The following is a 19357-nucleotide window of genomic DNA, read 5'->3' as shown; positions in this document are numbered from 1 at the left end:
CCTTCCTGTTTTGCAATTGCATTATATGTAAAAGATGATTTTTTTTCTTTTCCTTTTCCTCAGAACTCATTATCATTTCTGGAGCCCCTTATTTCTAATATGCATCACATTTCTACTTCTTCTGGCTTATTACTCCATCTTTGACATTAACATTTTTACATTTTCCATTTAGATTACCTCTCTTTAAGAATCCTCTAAACATAAAAATAATATGATTTTTTATGTTTATTATTCAAAAAGATTTAGTGTATTCTACAGGAACAATTTGAGGGTACATTATAAAATAAAGAAAAAGCTAATATATGCTCAAAGCTGTTTCTTTTGTTTTATTTTGAATTACTAACATTGAACAGACAATATCAGACATATTAAAGATGATCATATTTAGTTTTGTCTGGGCTTAGGAGATATTTCACTGTTTTACGCATTTTTCTTTTTCTTTTAAATACCTCACTCAAAGCAGTGGCCAGAGGTCTTGATAAAGGTGTCTATGTTCATTGTCTCCATTTATTTTTGATACGCTCCTTAGCCATTTCAATATAGTTTCTCTCTATCTAGTACTGTACCAAAGAAGGTGTAAGTTCTCAGATTTTCTCCATATTAATGAGTTCAGTAGACATTTAAAAATCTTCATCTTATTTAAATATTCAACAAGAAAACATAAGAAAAACTTTTGACTTTGGTTTGGGCAAAAGACTTCTTAAACAGGACACAGTAAGCATGAAATATAAAAGAGAACTTTGATATGGAATTAATTAGTATTAAAAATGTTGGTCTTTGAAAGACAAGGAGGCAAAAAGCGAAACTTCATACAGGGAGATAAATTTTGCTAAACGTATATCTTACAGAGGGCTACAAACAGTATGTAGAAAGAGCTCTTACCACTCCATAATAAATATATAGGCAACACAATGAAAACTAAACAAAAATTTTGAACAGGCACTTCGCAAAAGAAGACATTTGCTTCATTGGCCAATAAGAACTTAAAATAGATGCTAACATTGCTGTTCCTCAGAAAACAAACTAAACCACAATGATGTGACATTATTCACCCATTCAAATGGTAAAGTTTAAAAGACTGACAATATGAGAGTTGATTAGAATGTGGAAGAACTGGAACCCTCATATATTGCTGGTAAGAATCCCAAATATTACAGCCACATGGATTTGTCAGTATCTCATAAGTTAAGCATATATTTACTACATGACCCAGCAATTCCAGTCACAGGTATTTACCCAAGAGAAATGAAAACATATGTTCACACAAAGATGTGTATGTTAGTGTTCATTGAAGCATTATTTTTTGTAATCAAAAGTGAAAGCAACAGAAATGCCCTTCAATGGTGAATGGATAAACAAATTGTAATTTGGTTACAATATGAAATGCTACTCAGCAATAAAAATCAAATAGTAATATTTGTACATGCAAAAACATGGATGAACCTCAAAAATATTGTGTGAAATGAAAAAAATCAAACACAAAGAATGTATTTATCTGAAATTCTGGAAAAGACAAAACTATAGTGACAAAGCAATTCAGTGATTAGCTGAGGCCATTTGGTGGGAGAATTTTGACAACAAAAAATAAATTTAAATAATTTTAGTAATGAATAAACAGATCACAGAAGTTAAGCCCAGAGACAATCATAAGTAGATTTAAATTTTACATTTTTTGCATGTGAAATTTTACATTTATTGCAAAAATACAAATTATGTTTGGCATTTTCTAGTTACTTAAGAAATTTTAAAAAATTGTCCCATAATACATCATATGGGCATCCCAAAATACCAACACATTACTAGTACAAAATTATACTACATAGAACCTGATATAAATATAAGTAATTACCTACCTGCTTTGTGGTAGTTTTGTAACAGTTTTATAACAATTCAAAATTATAAAAAACAAAAAGATATATTGGTTAAATGTATACCAATGATTAAATACCAAGAGACATGATTGTTATATTGTATGGTAAGAGTATGGCTAGTTTTGTAAGAAAAAACCAAATTGTCTTTGCTGAACATTTTAACATGATTACTCAAGCACTATGCCTTCTATATTTCCCTCATGTTCTGCCAGCGTTTTAGCTGTACTGATTATTTCCGGGTAGAGTGACACAAATTTTACTCTACATGGTTACTAAGAAACTAATGGCCCTATCCTTAATTTATAGTTTTTGCAGTTTCCCATTGACAATGATGTTATCACAGGGCATGGAAGTTCTAAAGATCCTTTGTGAATTTCTGTGTTCCATATATATTCTTCCTGGCCCCATGGTGCATTAGCACCTAACTCCCTATGTTAATCAGAGTCGATTCCTTTAGTCAGCACACTAATTCCTTCCTTGCTTGTCTGTCCACTGGCTTGAAATAGTCATAGATTTAAGTTTGTTAAAACACTAACTGAGACCCTGGTGAAAATATTTTCCCTCAGGAACTCTAAACCTATAACCTGACGAGCATAATATTGTAGGAATAGGACGCACAAGTTCAGACATTTTGCCATAGGCTATAATTATGAGACAGACCAATTGTACTACACCTTCTTCACTTCCAGATCCATGATTTCATGGTCTTGGAGACACTATACTGCCTATAACCTATATTGCCATTGGTTTGTAACCTACAGTGTGTCATGGAGGACAGCGTTCCAATGTAGCAAGTTCTTTTTCTAGCTGGTGACTTAGTTGAGCTGTCAATACGCCATTTGGATTTCCTCTCAAGCCATCTGATTGTTGGTGATGACATACATTTTAAGACCATTAATGATATGCCATGGTCATGTCAAACTTTTATTTCTGTAAAATGCATTTCTTCTTCTGAGGGAATTTTGTGTGGTTTACAATCTAATGAAGAATATATCCTTTAAGCTGTGGGAAAGTGACATTCCCTCAGACACTGCAGCTTGGAAGGGAACTCCTTATTCCACTTGCTGATTTCAGTAAGGACACATTATTGTTCTCTCCAATATTTAAGGGATTTGATACAATTCACTTATCACTGTATTTATGACTTGTTTTTCAAAACAATGTTGCCATGTTTAGGATTTTGTATAGGTCTCTGCTTGGAACAGATTGGACACTTAATGTTGATAGTAGTAGAAGGGAGTCCATGGTATTGAATACATGTTTATATAGGCTTCATTCCTGATATTGTGACTATTCTGTTTATGGTATCACTGAATAAGCCTTGGGGTTGCAAGAGAGAAGACAGTGTGGCTACTATCCACATAATACTTTCTCTAATTCTCCTGATTTGCTGCAAACCTCCTTTGCTATAGTTACCCTTTAGTAGGTAAAAAATTGAATCAGCATGCTTTGTGCCCCCTCATACAAATTGGTCTAAAATCCTCTCCTCCAGAATGCCAAGTTCTTGGAGACTTGCAACTCTCAGTCACCTGACCAACTTGCCAGCACTATTTGTCATTCTCTATGAATCAGTGTAAAGTCATGCATCACTTGATCATAGGGATACATTCAAAGAAACGTGTCATCAGGCTATTCCGATGTTATGCGAACATCATAGAGTGCGCCTACGCAAACCTACATGGTGTAGCCTACTACACAACTAAGGTATTTGGTAATAATTTTATGGGACCAGTGTCGTGTGTGTGGTCTGTTATTGACCAAAACATCATTACACAATGAATGACTGTATTCCTTCAGGCCACATTTTCTCCATATGAAGTCGAATGTTAGATCACGTGGAACAAATTTCTTTCACCACTATTCCTCAGGGACACCACTTAGTGGGACTGTAATGTGGCACAATTCCATTTATGACTATTTCCTACATAATGTGGCAGCTCTTCTTTGCATTAGGCCCAAATCTTACTTGGGACTTCCTCAGTTGGAACCTCTAATCCCTGAAACCACAGCATGGATTTCTAGCAGGATTGATAGAAAGGAGCCTGTGCAGCAGACATAAGTGATATGAAAATGTGGACCACTTGTTCATATAATGTGTTAATGCTGTTTTAACCATGTTGTAAATGAATCTCTTCCATTTAAAATGGATTGAAATGTGCCCAGCCCAAAATTATGAGTTGGTAGATCCCACAATACCCAACACAAGATAGACAGCTGATGCTAAATTTCACTCGGTGTCTTTCATCCAGCTCTTAGTTTCTACCAGGATACAGAAGAATACAGAAAATTATTTTATGTCTTCATCAGAAGGTCTGGCTTTGCTACAATGTCTGTGTGCTGATGTGGATTTGGGCTTTCAAGAGACTCAAACATCGTTCTATTCCAATACAGATATCTCTAGCATCAGTGGATAACTTGCAGAATCTACACTTTCTCTGGAACTGAATCCAATCAGGGTCATTTAATGGGATGGACTCTCTTGACAGATCTGTTTTTGGAGGTTCTGCACACTCAGTGGAGAAATAAGGAGTCGAATTTCTGGCTCCACTGCCCTCAGAAGACGGCCTTGGAGGCTGAGCATGCTGTCTGTTAGTAGCACTTTTAGGAGTCCAACAAAATAGATTGATTGATTCTCATACACAGCATTCAGTGTCAATTTCTGGTAAATCAGAGAAGAGAAGAATGCACTCACTAAAGCCATTAGCCAAAAGCCGGTCCCGTAGCTGCTGAAGAATTGCTACTCCAATACAGAATGGGAAAGAGGAATTCCCAAGTAGTAAGGTATCCCAGAGGTGGAAAATTTTGTGCAGTGGAAATACATGAGTAAACGTGATGAGAAACCAAGGGATGGCATATAGATCTGGAATAAACCCAATCTCATTGAGATGATTGCTCAGCTCCGGATCATGGAATGCAATCATCTGAGAGAACACAGCCAGATACACTTGTATTACATGTGAGTTGTCTTTCAAGAAATTATACAGGTATTTGGGGATAAAGGCAGACACACACGCATAAGCCAGGGCTTCCTTATTGAAATTTAAATATAGTTATGGAGTACAAACTGAGTCAAGACCTTTCCAATACACGAGATCAGGATGGGGCAACACCCAGGCTGTTAGTACACATCTAAACTTTGCATGACCTTCTGGTGATTATAAGAGTTCATCATACTGATGACAACGAGGAATATCCACTTCAATTTGTCTATCTGTAGGAACTGAAGTATCTTTATCAATTGCATCATACTCTGCATGAATAGCCCCCTCAACTCCCAGAAGAGCAGCCCAGGTTAAACCTCTCATTAGAGGAGGAATGTCAACTCTTGCTTCTTTCCAGATCTGATTTTTTTTTATATGGATACGCCTTTAGCAGCCTTTGAAAGAGAACGATTCTGTGAAGTTAGTACTCTGTGTCCCTCTCTCGGATGATTAAAGGGAGAGTGGCAGCTGCAGACACCTCGTTATTGCTGTTTGAATGGGGCAAATTAGACTGGTCATCTTCGAGTAACGGGTAAAATGCTTCTCCATCAACATCTTTTAATCTATTTCTTAGCTGGCATAATGACAATGTCACAGTGGTGTCATCTAATAATGACCTTCTATCTCGACCTTGTCCAAAGCTTTCACCATCTTCAAAGAGAAAATTGGGAAGTGTGCAGACAGGTGGCTTGGACCGAATGATCTCCTTGTTGACCTGCTCTTTCTCCAAGTCACCTCCAGCTAAATATTAAAGGTAATACACTTCTTCAATAGATCTTTCCACCAGGTTATCACTGTTTATGTCTTGACACAGCTGACTGATATCCTCAGGTGAAGTTAAATCAGCACATCTCAGAGAAGATGAAACAGACTGGCAGGTTTGGTAAAGGGGGTGTATAAAGGTGACATTTCACTGAATATCTTGTCCTGCATTAATTCACCTGGGGTTGGCCTGTTGGAAGCGTGAAAGGTGAGGCACCTCTTCAAAAGATCCATCACATTTTGAGAAAGCTCCTTTACAATGTCCAGACAACCATGCTCTTCAACCAGAACTATTATAGTATCATCCACACAGGCCAATGTAAGCAAAAATTTTACATTTCAGAAATCTCCAAGCTCTGAAATAACTTTCTTCCCATGCAAAGCTCAAATAAAATGATTCCAAGAGACCATACATCTGATTTCGGGCCAGAAGGCAATGGTTTTCCATTTGGCACATGATCAGTCGTTTTGGAAATCCCTTGTGCAATTACCTCATGCACCAAGTAGGACGGATACCCAATTGGGAAATCAACATCGACACCATGAGCTGTCATGTGATAAAGTCCAAATTTAGCCAATTTAACATGTCCCTTTCGGTCCAAAAGGACATTATGAGGAGACAGTGTACAGTGCACTATACCATGTTTGTTCATATACTGCAAGCCCTGAAGTACCTCAAACGTTATACACAAAACCTTTGAATAGCATGCTTTCCCCTAGAAATATCCACGTACCGTCACAGTCTGGGATGGGTGATAGTCTTAAGGATTTGAAAGTGCCATAACATTTTGATGGAATTTGGTGTAAGAGGAAGCCCGTTGCTTCCACAAACATCATGTGGCAGAGCTGAGGCAAAGAAGGTAAAGGCGCCCATTTCGGCATCCTTCAAGGGAAACATTTTTAGAGTCCTAGATCTTCCAAGATAATCTCTGAGTGTGGAGACGCAGGCGGAGGCAAAGACAACGGGCCAGGGCTCCCACACGTGCCCCAGTGCGGTCGCTGCGGCTGCCCCGACTCCTCAGGGCTCCAGGCTCCGCACTGCAGGTGCTTCCACAAAGAGGGCCGCTCCCGCGCCAGAGGCCCAGCGTGGCCCTGTGATGGCGAGCTAAGCCTGCCACGTTCCAGATCTGAAGCTGGCGGGGGCGCGAGCCCAGCCCACTCCGCTGACAACGCCAGCCCAGAAAGCAGACTCTTTTTGACATCAATGTTGAATAATGCCAGGGACTACAGGCGGCTACATAGCGATCATAGACCATGGAAGCTAAAAGAACACACTCAGTGATCATGAAGGTGAGAACCCAGCCCAGTTGTGCTGCACAAGCATGGAAAGGAATAGAGCTGTGTTCCACAACAAAAGTCACCATCATTTTTGGCGTGATAGCAGAGGAGTAACAAGGGTCAACAAAGGCCAAGTGGCTGAGGAGATAGTACACAGGTGTGTGGAGTCGAGCATCAATCCTGATTAAGGTAATCAGTCCAAGGTTGCCCAGCACTGTGACCACATAGAGCACTAAAAATCCCACAAAGCATGGGGCCTGAAGCTCTGGCTGGTCTGTAATTCCCTTGAGAATGAATTCAGTGACATAAGGGGCATTAACTTCATTCATATATTCCAGTGAATTTTGCTGCAGTTGAAGAATAAAAATGTCACTTCTCATGACCTCTGCCAGTGTTGGGGGAAAGTGATCATTGGTGTCGTATCACCTTGAGTCAGGCCATCATGTGGGCAAAGAGTGCACCTTAGCTCTCTAATGACATGGCATTCTTGCCCCAGGGAAAGAAGTGTTTTACTCTCAAAATCATTCACACATTTTACCCAAAGATTTCCTTACTAAGCACTATTGTTTTGTTTCATTACATCTTTCCTAACACAAATTTTGCCTCAAATTTTACTGTGCATTGAAATCACCTGTGGAATTTTTAACATCCCAATGTCCAGGCACCTCCTGCCAATTTAATCAGAACATCTAGGTAGCACACAGGCGTCAATATTTTTAAAGCTCCCCAGGAGGTTCCAATGTACAGCCATGATTGAGAACCAGTAATCTGAAGAACAAATTCAACGGTTAGAATGACGAGCAGTTCTCAGCCATACTTTCAAACTTACTTCTTTTTTAGTTTGCCTAACCTATGGGTAAATTAGTTGAGTACATGACTCCACTGTGCCAGTGGAATCCAAACTGGCGTGTGCCTATTTGTGTTTCTATGAAAAGACTCACCTTGCATTATGAGGACAAGATTAGTTTTAAGGAATCTAATTTTCAGTTCCTCTGTTTCCATATCTGTTTCTTCCTCAAAATGACTTGCCTGAGAAGGCACCTGCACTCTTGTTTTATTTTTGTTTATTTATTTTTGTCTTCCCTTTTCAAATCTACCCTTCTCCCAATTTACAAATGAAAATATGCCTCAATAATCTGGAATCTTATGATTCCTTGCTCCAAGCTGTAAAAATATTCAGAGTTCTAGACAATTTGGGTGTTTAGATAATTCCTTTCATCAAGACACTCTTATGTCAGTAATAAGAGAAATTTCAAATGAAAGTTAAATTTATGTTAATGATTATTCATCCACATTAGAAAAATATAGCTTATTTTAACCATTTTATACTGAGAATACTTGTGGTTATAACTCTTAACAGAAATATTTTACTATCATAACATATAGAACATATAGAATTTTATGATTACAAGAATAAAATTCCAATCAGTGCGTGTGTGTATGTGTGTATTTGAATTTTAGAGAAATAAGGTAAAATACGAAGGTAAAATAACCAAAGAAATAGTTTCAGTAATAAAAGTATATTACTTTTGTACAGAAATACTTTGGATAGAAAAATTGTTCCATCATAGAGAAGAAGAAAATGATCATTGAGAAACCTCCTCTCTTCTATCCTCTGCTCTGTTAATCAAGATATTTCCAGATTTACTCACATCCTAATGTTATCCAGGTCATGCTCTGTGCTTTATCAGGGTCTACACGACTTTTTGACGCCAAGCAGCCTTCATTTCAGGGCTGCACTAAGCTTGGTTTCTTTTTTTAATTTATTTTTTATTTCTTTTTTTAATTTTTTTATTTTTTGAGGAAGATTAGCCCTGAGCTAGCTACTGCCAATCCTCTTCTTTTCGCTGAGGAAGACTGGCCCTGAGCTAACATCTATGCCCATCTTCCTCTATTTTATATGTGGGACAGCTACCACAGCATGGCATGACAAGCAGTGCCATATCTGCACCCAGGATCTGAAACAGCGAACCCCAGGCCACCGAGAAGCAGAAGGCGTAAACTTAACCACTGCACCACCGGGCCGGCCCCAAAGCATGGTTTCTTTACCAGAGCTTAACAACCAGCCCTCACAGGCACACTGTGTACAACCAGTGTACTCCAGGTGTGCAGACTTCTTAAGCCATCAGATACTCCTTCCCAAAATGTGCATGTGTATCCTAAAACTCATATAAATGACATAACATGACGTGAAAAAAGTTTAGGATGATCTGTTTTGAGTCTGATTGCCTTGGAATCCTGTTTGAGGCCAAACATAGTTTCTGAGAAACAATATTAGAGAAGTGAAATACTGATACAGTCATCCTTTGGTATCCTCCTGTGGATTGTTTCAAGGACTCCCACAGATACCAAAATCCAGGCATGCTCAAGTCTCTTGTATAAAATTGAGTAGTATTTGCATATAACCTACGCACAATCTCCCATATGCTTTTGAATTATCTGTAGATTACTTAAAATATCTAATACAATGTAAATCATTGTTATACTGTATTATTTATGGAACAATGACTAGAAAAAAGTCTGTACATGTTCACTACAGACACAACCGTCATAGGCCTTTCGATCCACAGTTAGTTGAATCTAGGGATGCAGACTTGTGGATACAGAGGGCTGACTGTAGATTTCTGTTTTATTTCCATATTCAAAAATTACAGTGAGTATCCATTCTTTATTTAAGAGGGAAATTTTTACCTTATGTTTGTTTCCAAAGGCCAAGGATGGACTTCAAAAAACACTGTTACCAACACTTAAGTGTGGAGTCATTCTTGGTGACCCACCCTTATAAGAGAATTTTAGACAGAAAAGCTCATCTGTCCTTGTATTTCTCATCCATCAGCCATAGAGTAACAACTCTCTTTTGTGGGTGTCATTGCAGGAAGGAGGGTAATTCTAGGAAATTATCTACTTACCTCAGTATGAGGTCATTTCAGGAGAGGGGGGAGAGAGAGAGAATGTTTGTGAAAGGAAGAGAGAGAGAGAGAGGAAACTTTGGAAATTGATGAAGTAGAATTTTAAGTACAAATAGATATCCTTTAGAATGTACTAAAAAACAGAGAGTATGAAAGTAAGAAATACAGTAAGGATGTTAGAGGTGTTATCACTAAAAGCAGTTTGATTCTATTTAATACCACAGCTTACCAAGGGTAGAGATTTCTAATGGGATGTCAGGTTATAGGTGGAATGTTGGCCATTCATTCCATATATAATCTTCCCATGACTCACCTGCTTGGCAATGATCTTGGCTCCCAGTGAGCTCATTCTGAAGTTGTTTTGGTGATATATTAGTTCTAGATCCCTTTGGATCTTAACTTGAAACTGTAGAGATATGTGAAAGCTGTAATTTTTCCTTTCATGTTTCTTTCAAAGTAAGATGAGCTGCACAAATTATATTGCAGATTTAAAAATATCTTTTAATTATCTACTTTCCTGAAGGAATTGTACTTCAGCTGTACCAATCAGACATTTTAAATGAGGGCAAAGGTAGGCTATACTACTGGAAACAACAGAAAAAGACCATAAACCTTTGTTGAATTGAATAAGAACTCAAGTTTTCTGAAAGGATAAGACCAGCCGTTAAATTCTGAGTTACTTAATTTTGAGAACTTGGTCAATGTCCATATTCTTTTAAACCTCAATAGTAAAATCAAGTAAAAATGGTACATTTTTATGTTTTTTGCAAGTATTGAATAAATTAATGTACATAAAGTACTTAGTAACTCTATGGTAAGAGGTAAGTGTTCAAAAGCCAGTTGCTTAAAAAGTAAGACAAATTAGAACTATAAATAAAATCAAGATACTCAAAAAAACTACCTGAAAAAAACACAACTGCTCCTATAACAGTTTCAGATTCTAACTTGGTGAATCTACACAAGAAGGGAAATGTGTTATTAATAATGGTGAAATCCATTTTCTTTACAAATTTCAAACTAGAAAACTATTTTTAAATCTAACATATAGAAAGTAGATATGTGTATGTGTAAAACACAACTCATAGCAAAAGCCAAAATTCTTGAAAAAGTTGTCTACCGTTTCCAATTTCTCATGATCTTTTGCCTTTTCCAGTGCAGTTTTTTCTTCCACCATGGGACCCAGTCCTTCCGAGCTTCTCTGGCTATCATATTATTGATAAATACAATGAACAACTTTGAAGTTTTAATTGGCTTTCCTCTGAAATTTGAAAATGTTGTACATTGTCTCACTCAATGTCATTTGTGATATCATACTTTATTTTTGTTTCAGTTTTCAATTGTAGTAAGAACACTTAACATAAGACTACCCTCTTAACCAAATTTTAAGTGCACAATCTAGTATCGTTAACTATAAACAAAGTGCCATACAGTAGATCTGTAGAACTCATTCATCTAGTATAACTGACCCTTCTATCCATTAAACAATAACTGTCAATCATCCCTCCTCCCAGTCATTGGCAACCACCATTCCACTCTATTTCTTTGAGCATTCCACTCTATTTCTTTGAGTTTGACTATTTTAGATACCTCATGTAGGTGAAATCACGCAACATTTGTCCTTCTGTGACTGGCTTATTTCACTTAGCATAATGTCCTCCAGGTTCATCCATGTTGTCACATATGTCAAGATTTCCTCCTTTTTAAAATCTGAGTGATATTCCATTATAGGTATGTACCACGTTTTCTTTATCCATTCATTCATTGATATTTAGGTTGTTTTCATATCTTGGCTATTGTGAATAATGCTGCAATGAACACAAGAATGCAAATATCTCTTCTAGATGCTGATTTTAATTATTTTGGGTATATATCTACAGGTGGGAGTGCTGAATTACATGCTGGTTCTATTTTTAATTTGTTGAGGAACCTCTATACTATTTTCCAGAGCAGCCACACCATTTTATATTCCCACCAACCATGTACAAGTGTTCCAATTTCCCCACATGCTTGCCACCACGCATCTCCTCTTTTTGCTTGAGGAAGATTATTCCTGAGCTAACATCTGTGCCAATCCTCCTCAACTTTGTATGTGGGACGCTGCCACAGCATGACTTGATGAGCGATGTGTAGGCCTCTGCCTGGGGTGATCTGAATGTGCCCAGGATCTGAACCCATGAATCCCGGACCGACAAAGCAGAGTGCATGAACTTGTCCACTATGCAACTGGGATGGCCCCATGTTGCTTCTGCTTTTGATGTCATACCCAAGAAATCATTACCAAGCTCAATGTTATGAAGATTGTGTTTTCTTCTCGGAGTTTTATAGTTTCAGGTCTTACACTTAAGTCTTTAATTCACTTTGATTTGACTTCTGTGTATGGTATAAGATAAGGGTTTGGTTTCATGCTTCTACATGTGGATAACTTTGGCCATTTGGGCTCTTTTGTAGTTCCATATAAATTTTAGGATTGTAAAAATTTCATTGGGATTTTTAAAAGGGATCACATTTTCTTTGTTTTTCTTTGACCTCACTGATTTCAGTTCCAATCTCTGCTTTTCTTATTATTGGTTTTTAGTTCCTTACCCTATTCTAGATCCTTTTTTCTAGGCCCACGACTTCAATAACCCATGAATCTCAAATTTATTTCTCAAATTCGATACAATAGTTCGTAGCATTGTGCATGATCTGACCCAGGTTTTCCTCTCTAGCCCTGCTCTTTCTAACCCACTTTTTTTCCGAACTACACTAGCTTTATGTCAATTCTTCTTATAAGTTTCCTCCTGCCACAAAACTTGGTAAATGGTTTCTTCTTTCTTAAATGATGCCCCTACTTCCCACCCAATTTGCCACTCTTACTTGAGAATTCAAACTAAGTATCATTTTCTAAGGGATGTTTTGCTGAAACTTGGACTATGTTGGGTTCCTCTATATATTCTAATCATTTTTTTAAAAAAAATTAATGATATATGTATATAGATACATATATAAACATATATGTATTTGTCTATCTATCCAAGGCTATATTCCTATTATTACGACAAATAGCACTAGTATCCAAGATTTTTGTTACAGGTACTAAAGGAGACACCATAATAATATATTTTTGAGAATTTTAGAATTAAGCTAATTAAATATATGTGTATATATAGAGAGAGAAAGTGAAGAGAGGAGAGTAGTTAAGAGTATCCATTCTACAGTTGCACTTTGAATCTCCATTTTAGCTAACACATTTATCAGCTGTGACTTATAACAAATTATTTAGATGTTCTGATCCTCTCTTATTTGATCTGTGGGAAAATTTTCCTACGTCATAGTATTTTATAAGGAATAATAATATAATGTACGTAGACATTTTAGTACCTTGCCTGGCATGTAATAGGTACCCAAAAAATTTAAGTCACTGTTATTATTATTGCTATCTTTCTACTTGTAATCATTACAGCATCATCAATCCGAAGTTTGAAAAGTAATTTAATATCCATTATAGGTTTACTCCTCAAAATTGCCCTATGCTGTAAGTAGTGTTTTCATGTCTTAATTGAGGCTCAGAGACTATGATCTTCCCAAGAGTACATGGGTAGATAGCAGAAAAGTCTGAGCACAAGCCTATATCTGGCTCCAAATCTTGTCTCCCCACTACACTATCATGTCTCCCAAAGGGAGATACTTCAAGGTAGAGGAGATAGGCATCCCTAAGGAATCAGATAATGATCTCAACACACTCAAACTAAACTGCATATTCATTAATCTCAGGAAACTTTGTGTTTGTTGACATTGGCATCAGTTAATATGTCCCCATGATAAAAATGAGAAATCAGTCATTTTAATAAGGCCCTTTGAAATTGATTATCAAATAAACCCACTTTTAGCAATGACAGTGGGGAATTCTGTTGGCAATGAAAAGTTTGGTAACAAGACCCAGAGAGACAGTTTCATCTTCAACATTTAGGCAAACTGTGACGTCAGTTTCCTTTTATTTAATCACCAGCAATTATTTGATTAAAATCAACAGATGAAGAATTGTAGCTACAGAAAATAACTTTTTTCTTAACTTTCCAAGATACTCTGAACTTTTGCAGCCTGACTAGAAATGGAAAGTCTAACCTAAGTGCTTTCATACTACGTAGTAGGAGCAAGCAATAGGTGCTTGGGAACTTCTAAATTCTGTGGTGAGACACTGTATATTAAACAGTACCAAATAATTTGGAAATATCGTCACAGAATAAAATTTTTCAAATTCAGTGTCTAATACTGTTTTCACAGTTAAGGTTTTTGAAATATGCTATACCAGAAGGCCATGTTAGATGCATTAAACAATACTAATGGATCTTTAATCCTTCCCTTAATAAAGAAATCTGAAAGAGTCAGCAAAGTCCTACTTAATGAAAATAAGATAGAAATATCAAATGTAAAGTATACATACTAGCAATATAAGAATGGCATATGACATGTGTGCACAGTTTGGATGTAGGTGATCGTCAGTGCGTTGCAACCATTAGACAAAGTATTGGTTTCAGTATACCTTCAGAATATGGATTATTAACTGAACTGTGATAAAATACTTATAAACTATGGTTTGATTGTTTACTAGAAATAGGATAGGCCACAAAAAAATCTCATCACAATCCAAACTTTATATTAAAAGTTATCAAATTAAGCCACTTCAGGAAAAATAAATTAAATAAACTTGCTTGAAAGAATAAATCAAATTTACAGTTTAAAAGTATCAGATAAATAATTGCATATGCGTGTGTGTTTAAATAGAAATGTAAGTACTACAAACAAGAGCATATGTAGGGGGCTATTCATACATAGCCATTAATACCTTTGTAGTTAAACAAGAGAGGTTGAAACTAGTGACAATAGGAATTAAGAATCGGAAATTGAGTAAAGAAAAAATAAACCTAAAGTAAATTCAGCTAGCAATTCAAAATAAAAGGAAAAATAACTCAATAGAAGTCTCTTTTTCAAGTTGCTTTATCTGTAGTTCCTGACATATACAGAGGACTCATAAATTATTGTAATAATAAATGAATAGTTCAGAAAGTTTTTGGCAATTTGAGTCTCAATAGTGCCAGGATTCTTATTTTAAAATGATGTTTCCTCATTCACGTACATTTATTTAATCATTAATAAAATGGAATAATTAATCTGGCCATTGTTAGCATTCTGACCTCAATTATCTTAATCTCTATCTCCTCCATTCCCATCCTTCTATCCACACTGACTTCAAATAGTCCAGGGCATGCCACCCTTAGGTGTTTGTATTTGTCCTCTATCATGAAATACATTTTCTTAGATATCTTTACGGCCCATTCTTTTACCCCTGGGCACTTTCACATTGGTGAAGTGTGAGAACACTGGAGCCAGATGATATGGGACCAAATTCTGTCTTTGCCATTACTTGCCATCACAATACTTGGTCACATCCTGTGTCTTGTTTTAATCATCTTTAAAAGAACAATAGTAATAGTAACTGCTTCAAGTGCTGCCCTGAGGATTAGAGGAGTTAAAATGTCTAAAGATCTAGAATTTTTTCTCAGTATCAGGAATTTTGGACTTTAGTCTGGGTGAAATGTCAATCATTGCAAGATTCTGTGCCAGAGACTGAGATACCCTAATTTACTGTTAAAAAGAATTACTCTGTGTTAAAAATCAACTGAAGAGGGAAAAGGCGGAGACAGTGAACCTAGTGAAAGGATGATGGATAAGACCACAGAGTAGCATTTTTATTGATAAGAAGTAGTTTGTTGAAGATAGCACAAACCAGAATTTCTAGCAGACTGGGTGTGAAATATGAGCAAGAGGAGTCAAGGGTTACTCTGAGGATTCTGCCTGGAGCAACCATAGGGTTTCCATGTTCTGAGATAAGAAGTGTTTGAGAAGAGCAGGCTTGAGTTGGGGAGGGGCAGGGAATTAGGAACTCAGTTTTGGACACTAAATCTAAGATGCTTATTGCACATCCAAGTAAAGATGTCAAGTAGGATGTTGAATATGGGAGTCTAGAATTCGGAGGAGTATACTGGGTTGAAGAGCTGCATTGGCCATCATTGGCATATGAACAGTTTTAAATGGTATAAAACTGAATGAAATTAACAAATAAAGGAAGATGTATAGATATAACGACAAAATGACAAAAAACTGAGCTTGCGGCTCTCTTATGTTTAGAGGTCAAGGCAGAGAGGAGGAACCAGCAATAAAACTGAGAAAGAACATCTAGGAGGAAAACCAGGAGTATGAGAATCCAAGTGAAGAAAGTTAATCAAGGAATGATTAACTCTGCAAATATTGCTGATCGGTTAAATAATGTGACCTTGGTAAGGGGACTTTCAGTAGAAAAAAAGAGGTAAAAGGCTTACTGGAATGATTTCTAGAGAAGTGAGAGGACATGAATTGGAGGCAACAAGTTAACATAAACAACTTTACAAGAAACAATTCTAGAAAAGGACACTTTAGCAATAAGCAAAAAGCTTTAAACTACACACATTCTCTTATTCAACATTTCTTTTAATATTTGACCCTAACAATACTGGATCATTCTAAACAAATGTTGAATAATAGAATTTGTTGTAACATTGTTTTACTAATTTGAAAAAAAATCACAAAATTTTAAAGGAAGAACTGTTACAGGTGTATTAGAAGGCATACTTTGTGAAGAATATTAAATAGTGTGTAAAATCCTGATACATTGCTGGTTAAAAAATGGAAAGTATAAGCAGTAAATTTTCATATAGTCTATGAACCCAATTTAATAAAATGCATAAAAATATGAAGGAAAAAAGAGGAAAAAAAGAGCAATTACTTCTAGTTGATGATTTATATATGTATTTTAATACTTTTCTCTATATAAAATTTTATAAACAGTATATATACACTTTATTTATATTCTAGAAAAATTTATTTTCTCACAAAAGGAAGGATATATAAAAATGCCCTGGACATATCAAGGTTTCTAAAACTTCAAATATTTTATGATATATAGAAGCTAGTTGATTTTATTGATTTATTTTAGTAAATTAGGTGATATTTCTAAAGTCTAAGTTAATTGTAAATTAATAAGAAAGAGATGGAGTACATAATTAACAATATCAGGGCAATTAGCTATTTGGACAAACAAATAGCTTAGAACTTTGCCTCAGGTCACACAACAGATTCTGGCCATGTAATTTTAGAAAGTTAAATGTTAACACTTTAGGATGTAGATAAAGAGGATTTGCTACTGTTTTCATGTCTACACTTAGCAAATAAAAAATAAAGAGGTTTGTCTGCTTTAAAATGTATAACTTCTAGGTATAAAACACACTGTCAGGAAATGGTAAAAGAAAAGATTCTATCAAATTCCCTCTGACTAAGAAGGTCAAGAGAAAAGGGACAAATGTAAACAAGAGGTGACAATATATTAGACAAGTTTGAGATATTTGAAATTTTTGCCATTTGTTTTTGCTTTGTTTTGTTTATACAAATTAAATTGGACATTCATAACGAAGGACTAGAGTTTTCATGGTGAGATCATTCTATTTAAAATATGGCCTAATACTACTTTTGTTTGTATAGGGTAATCTTTTTCTAATTGAAACTTTCTAATCACAGTTGCACTCCAGAGGGTCAGTGACCCTGAGGCTGTCATGTCTGGGGAACATTAGGAATTAACTCTCTAAGGAATATGGACTTCACTATATAAAGGGCTATATCATACATTCACATACACTCACTATCCCAGAGAGTCATTGAAAATGACTCTATGGAAATATTCAGATTTTTTTCCACAACCAGATAGATTAACAGGTAAGATTGGTCATTTCCATAGCCTTCCTCTCCCAAATAATCCATAATTTCCCCCATTAAAAAGAAAGTGGGTGGAGCCAGACCCAGTTGCCTAGTGGTTATCTTCATCATGCTCCACTTCAGTGGCTGGGGATTGGTTCCCAGCCATGGGCTTACATCACTCTGTTAGCAGCCATGATGTGCTGGTGACTCACATACTAAAAATAAAAATAGAGGAAGATTGGCACACAGTTAGCTCATGGAGAATCTTCCTCAGCAAAAAAATAAAAAAGAAAAGAAAAGAAAATAGATGACCCTCTCTAACTCTGCTCCAACTGAAGCTCATGTCTACACTTAAGAATGAAATAACCTTCTCAAAATAAAAAAATCTCTCTCAACTGAGCCCTAAGACTTGGGCTTCCTTCAGAAGGAGAAGACACATTTTATCTGTTGAGAAAACTTGAGAAGCCAATTCCTTTGGAAGAAGAGCATTTGTGTCTGTGAGAGTTGCCTTTCTCTTAGGAGAAAAACTTGATGGTTCAAAAAATGTGTATCAAAGAGACATTCTTAAGTGAAAGTAACATACAAAAATGGGAGCTTGTCTTTTCAAAATTTGAAATTGATGAGGATGTGTGGGAGTTCTATTTTTTTTTCTTTTATTATTGATATACAGAGAAGGAAAATCAGTCTGTTTCCAGTGTATAAGCCAAAAAAACGCAAAAAAAAAAAAAAAAAAAAAACTCAATACAAACACTTCCACTAAGTATTTCTAAAACACCCAAGATGATATTTAACATGGAGGACCAAAAGTGGGACCAGACTCAATATGTCTGCAAGTGAGCAAACTCTGCCTGAAGCAATATTTCCTCGTTTCTTCCTTCATTATATTCCCAGAATAGCGAGTTATGGTACAAATAGCTGTGTTAAGATGCCAGTTCAGGAAGACAAGGCAGTTCAAACACCCCTCTCACAAGGTAGGCTTTGACTCCACTCAGAGAAAAGCAAACGGATAAGGAAGAAAATAGTTTTCATGTCAGATTTTATGTACGCATATATATGTACGTATGTGTGTGTTTTCATATATGCATATATGTATATGTACGTATGTTATGTATGTGTATTTGCATATCTGTGTGTGTATATTTGTTTTGATTTTGGGGAACAATTAGGTACAAGTTATAGTATTAAGCTGTCAGTACAAGGAGAAGAGAAAATTAAAAGGGCAGACTTTCTGACTCCTCACACCAAACTGTTAAAAAAAGAAAAATTTCCCTTTAGGCAATATGTTTGAGGAGGAAAAGGAATTATTCTTTCTATTTGACACATTTTATTTTTTTTTATTTTGATATGCTGAGAGTTTCTTATTCTCTACTTTCTTCCCAAAATTATAGTTAGCTTTTTCAGTTTCAAAAATGGATAGGGGTACATAACGCCCAGTAACACCATTGCAGGTTGAACATCATAGGATAGAGTATTACTTCCAGAAAATTCTTTCTCTTGTCAAAGAGATTCTACCTTTTGAAGACAGGATGTATACTATTGTTTCACTGAAATTTTACCAGAGATTATAGAAAACACTCTTGATTATAGATGCTGGAAGTAATTAAAATACACCACTATTGAACACTTTAATATAGAGAACTATACCTTTAAAAATCTATATTCTAGCCCTACTATGAGTGCATTTTTTTAATTTTTAGAAAGCAGTATTTGAAAATAAATTAATTACATATGAATTCAAAATTTGCCTGATTCACAAGTAGAAACATTTAATGGCCTCCTTTTTTCTCCC

At 35.9% G+C, this 19357-nt stretch overlaps 1 protein-coding gene and 1 pseudogene across 1 annotated transcript in view; both read right to left on the bottom strand.

The window, feature by feature from the left end:
* The window catches only part of LOC139074623 (olfactory receptor 8U3-like), an 80406-nt gene extending 73185 nt beyond the window's left edge, over nucleotides 1-7221 (bottom strand). The window contains 1 exon segment of the mRNA XM_070566084.1: nucleotides 6774-7221. Coding sequence (XP_070422185.1) covers nucleotides 6774-7221 — 448 coding nt within the window.
* On the bottom strand, nucleotides 4193-6561 carry LOC103566757 (TBC domain-containing protein kinase-like protein pseudogene; annotated as a pseudogene).
* Nucleotides 7222-19357: the final 12136 nt, after the last annotated feature.

The sequence above is a fragment of the Equus przewalskii genome, chromosome 11 (genome assembly GCF_037783145.1).
Source record: "Equus przewalskii isolate Varuska chromosome 11, EquPr2, whole genome shotgun sequence".
NCBI lineage: Eukaryota > Metazoa > Chordata > Mammalia > Perissodactyla > Equidae > Equus > Equus przewalskii.
This window is presented reverse-complemented; position numbering and strand designations above follow the sequence as displayed.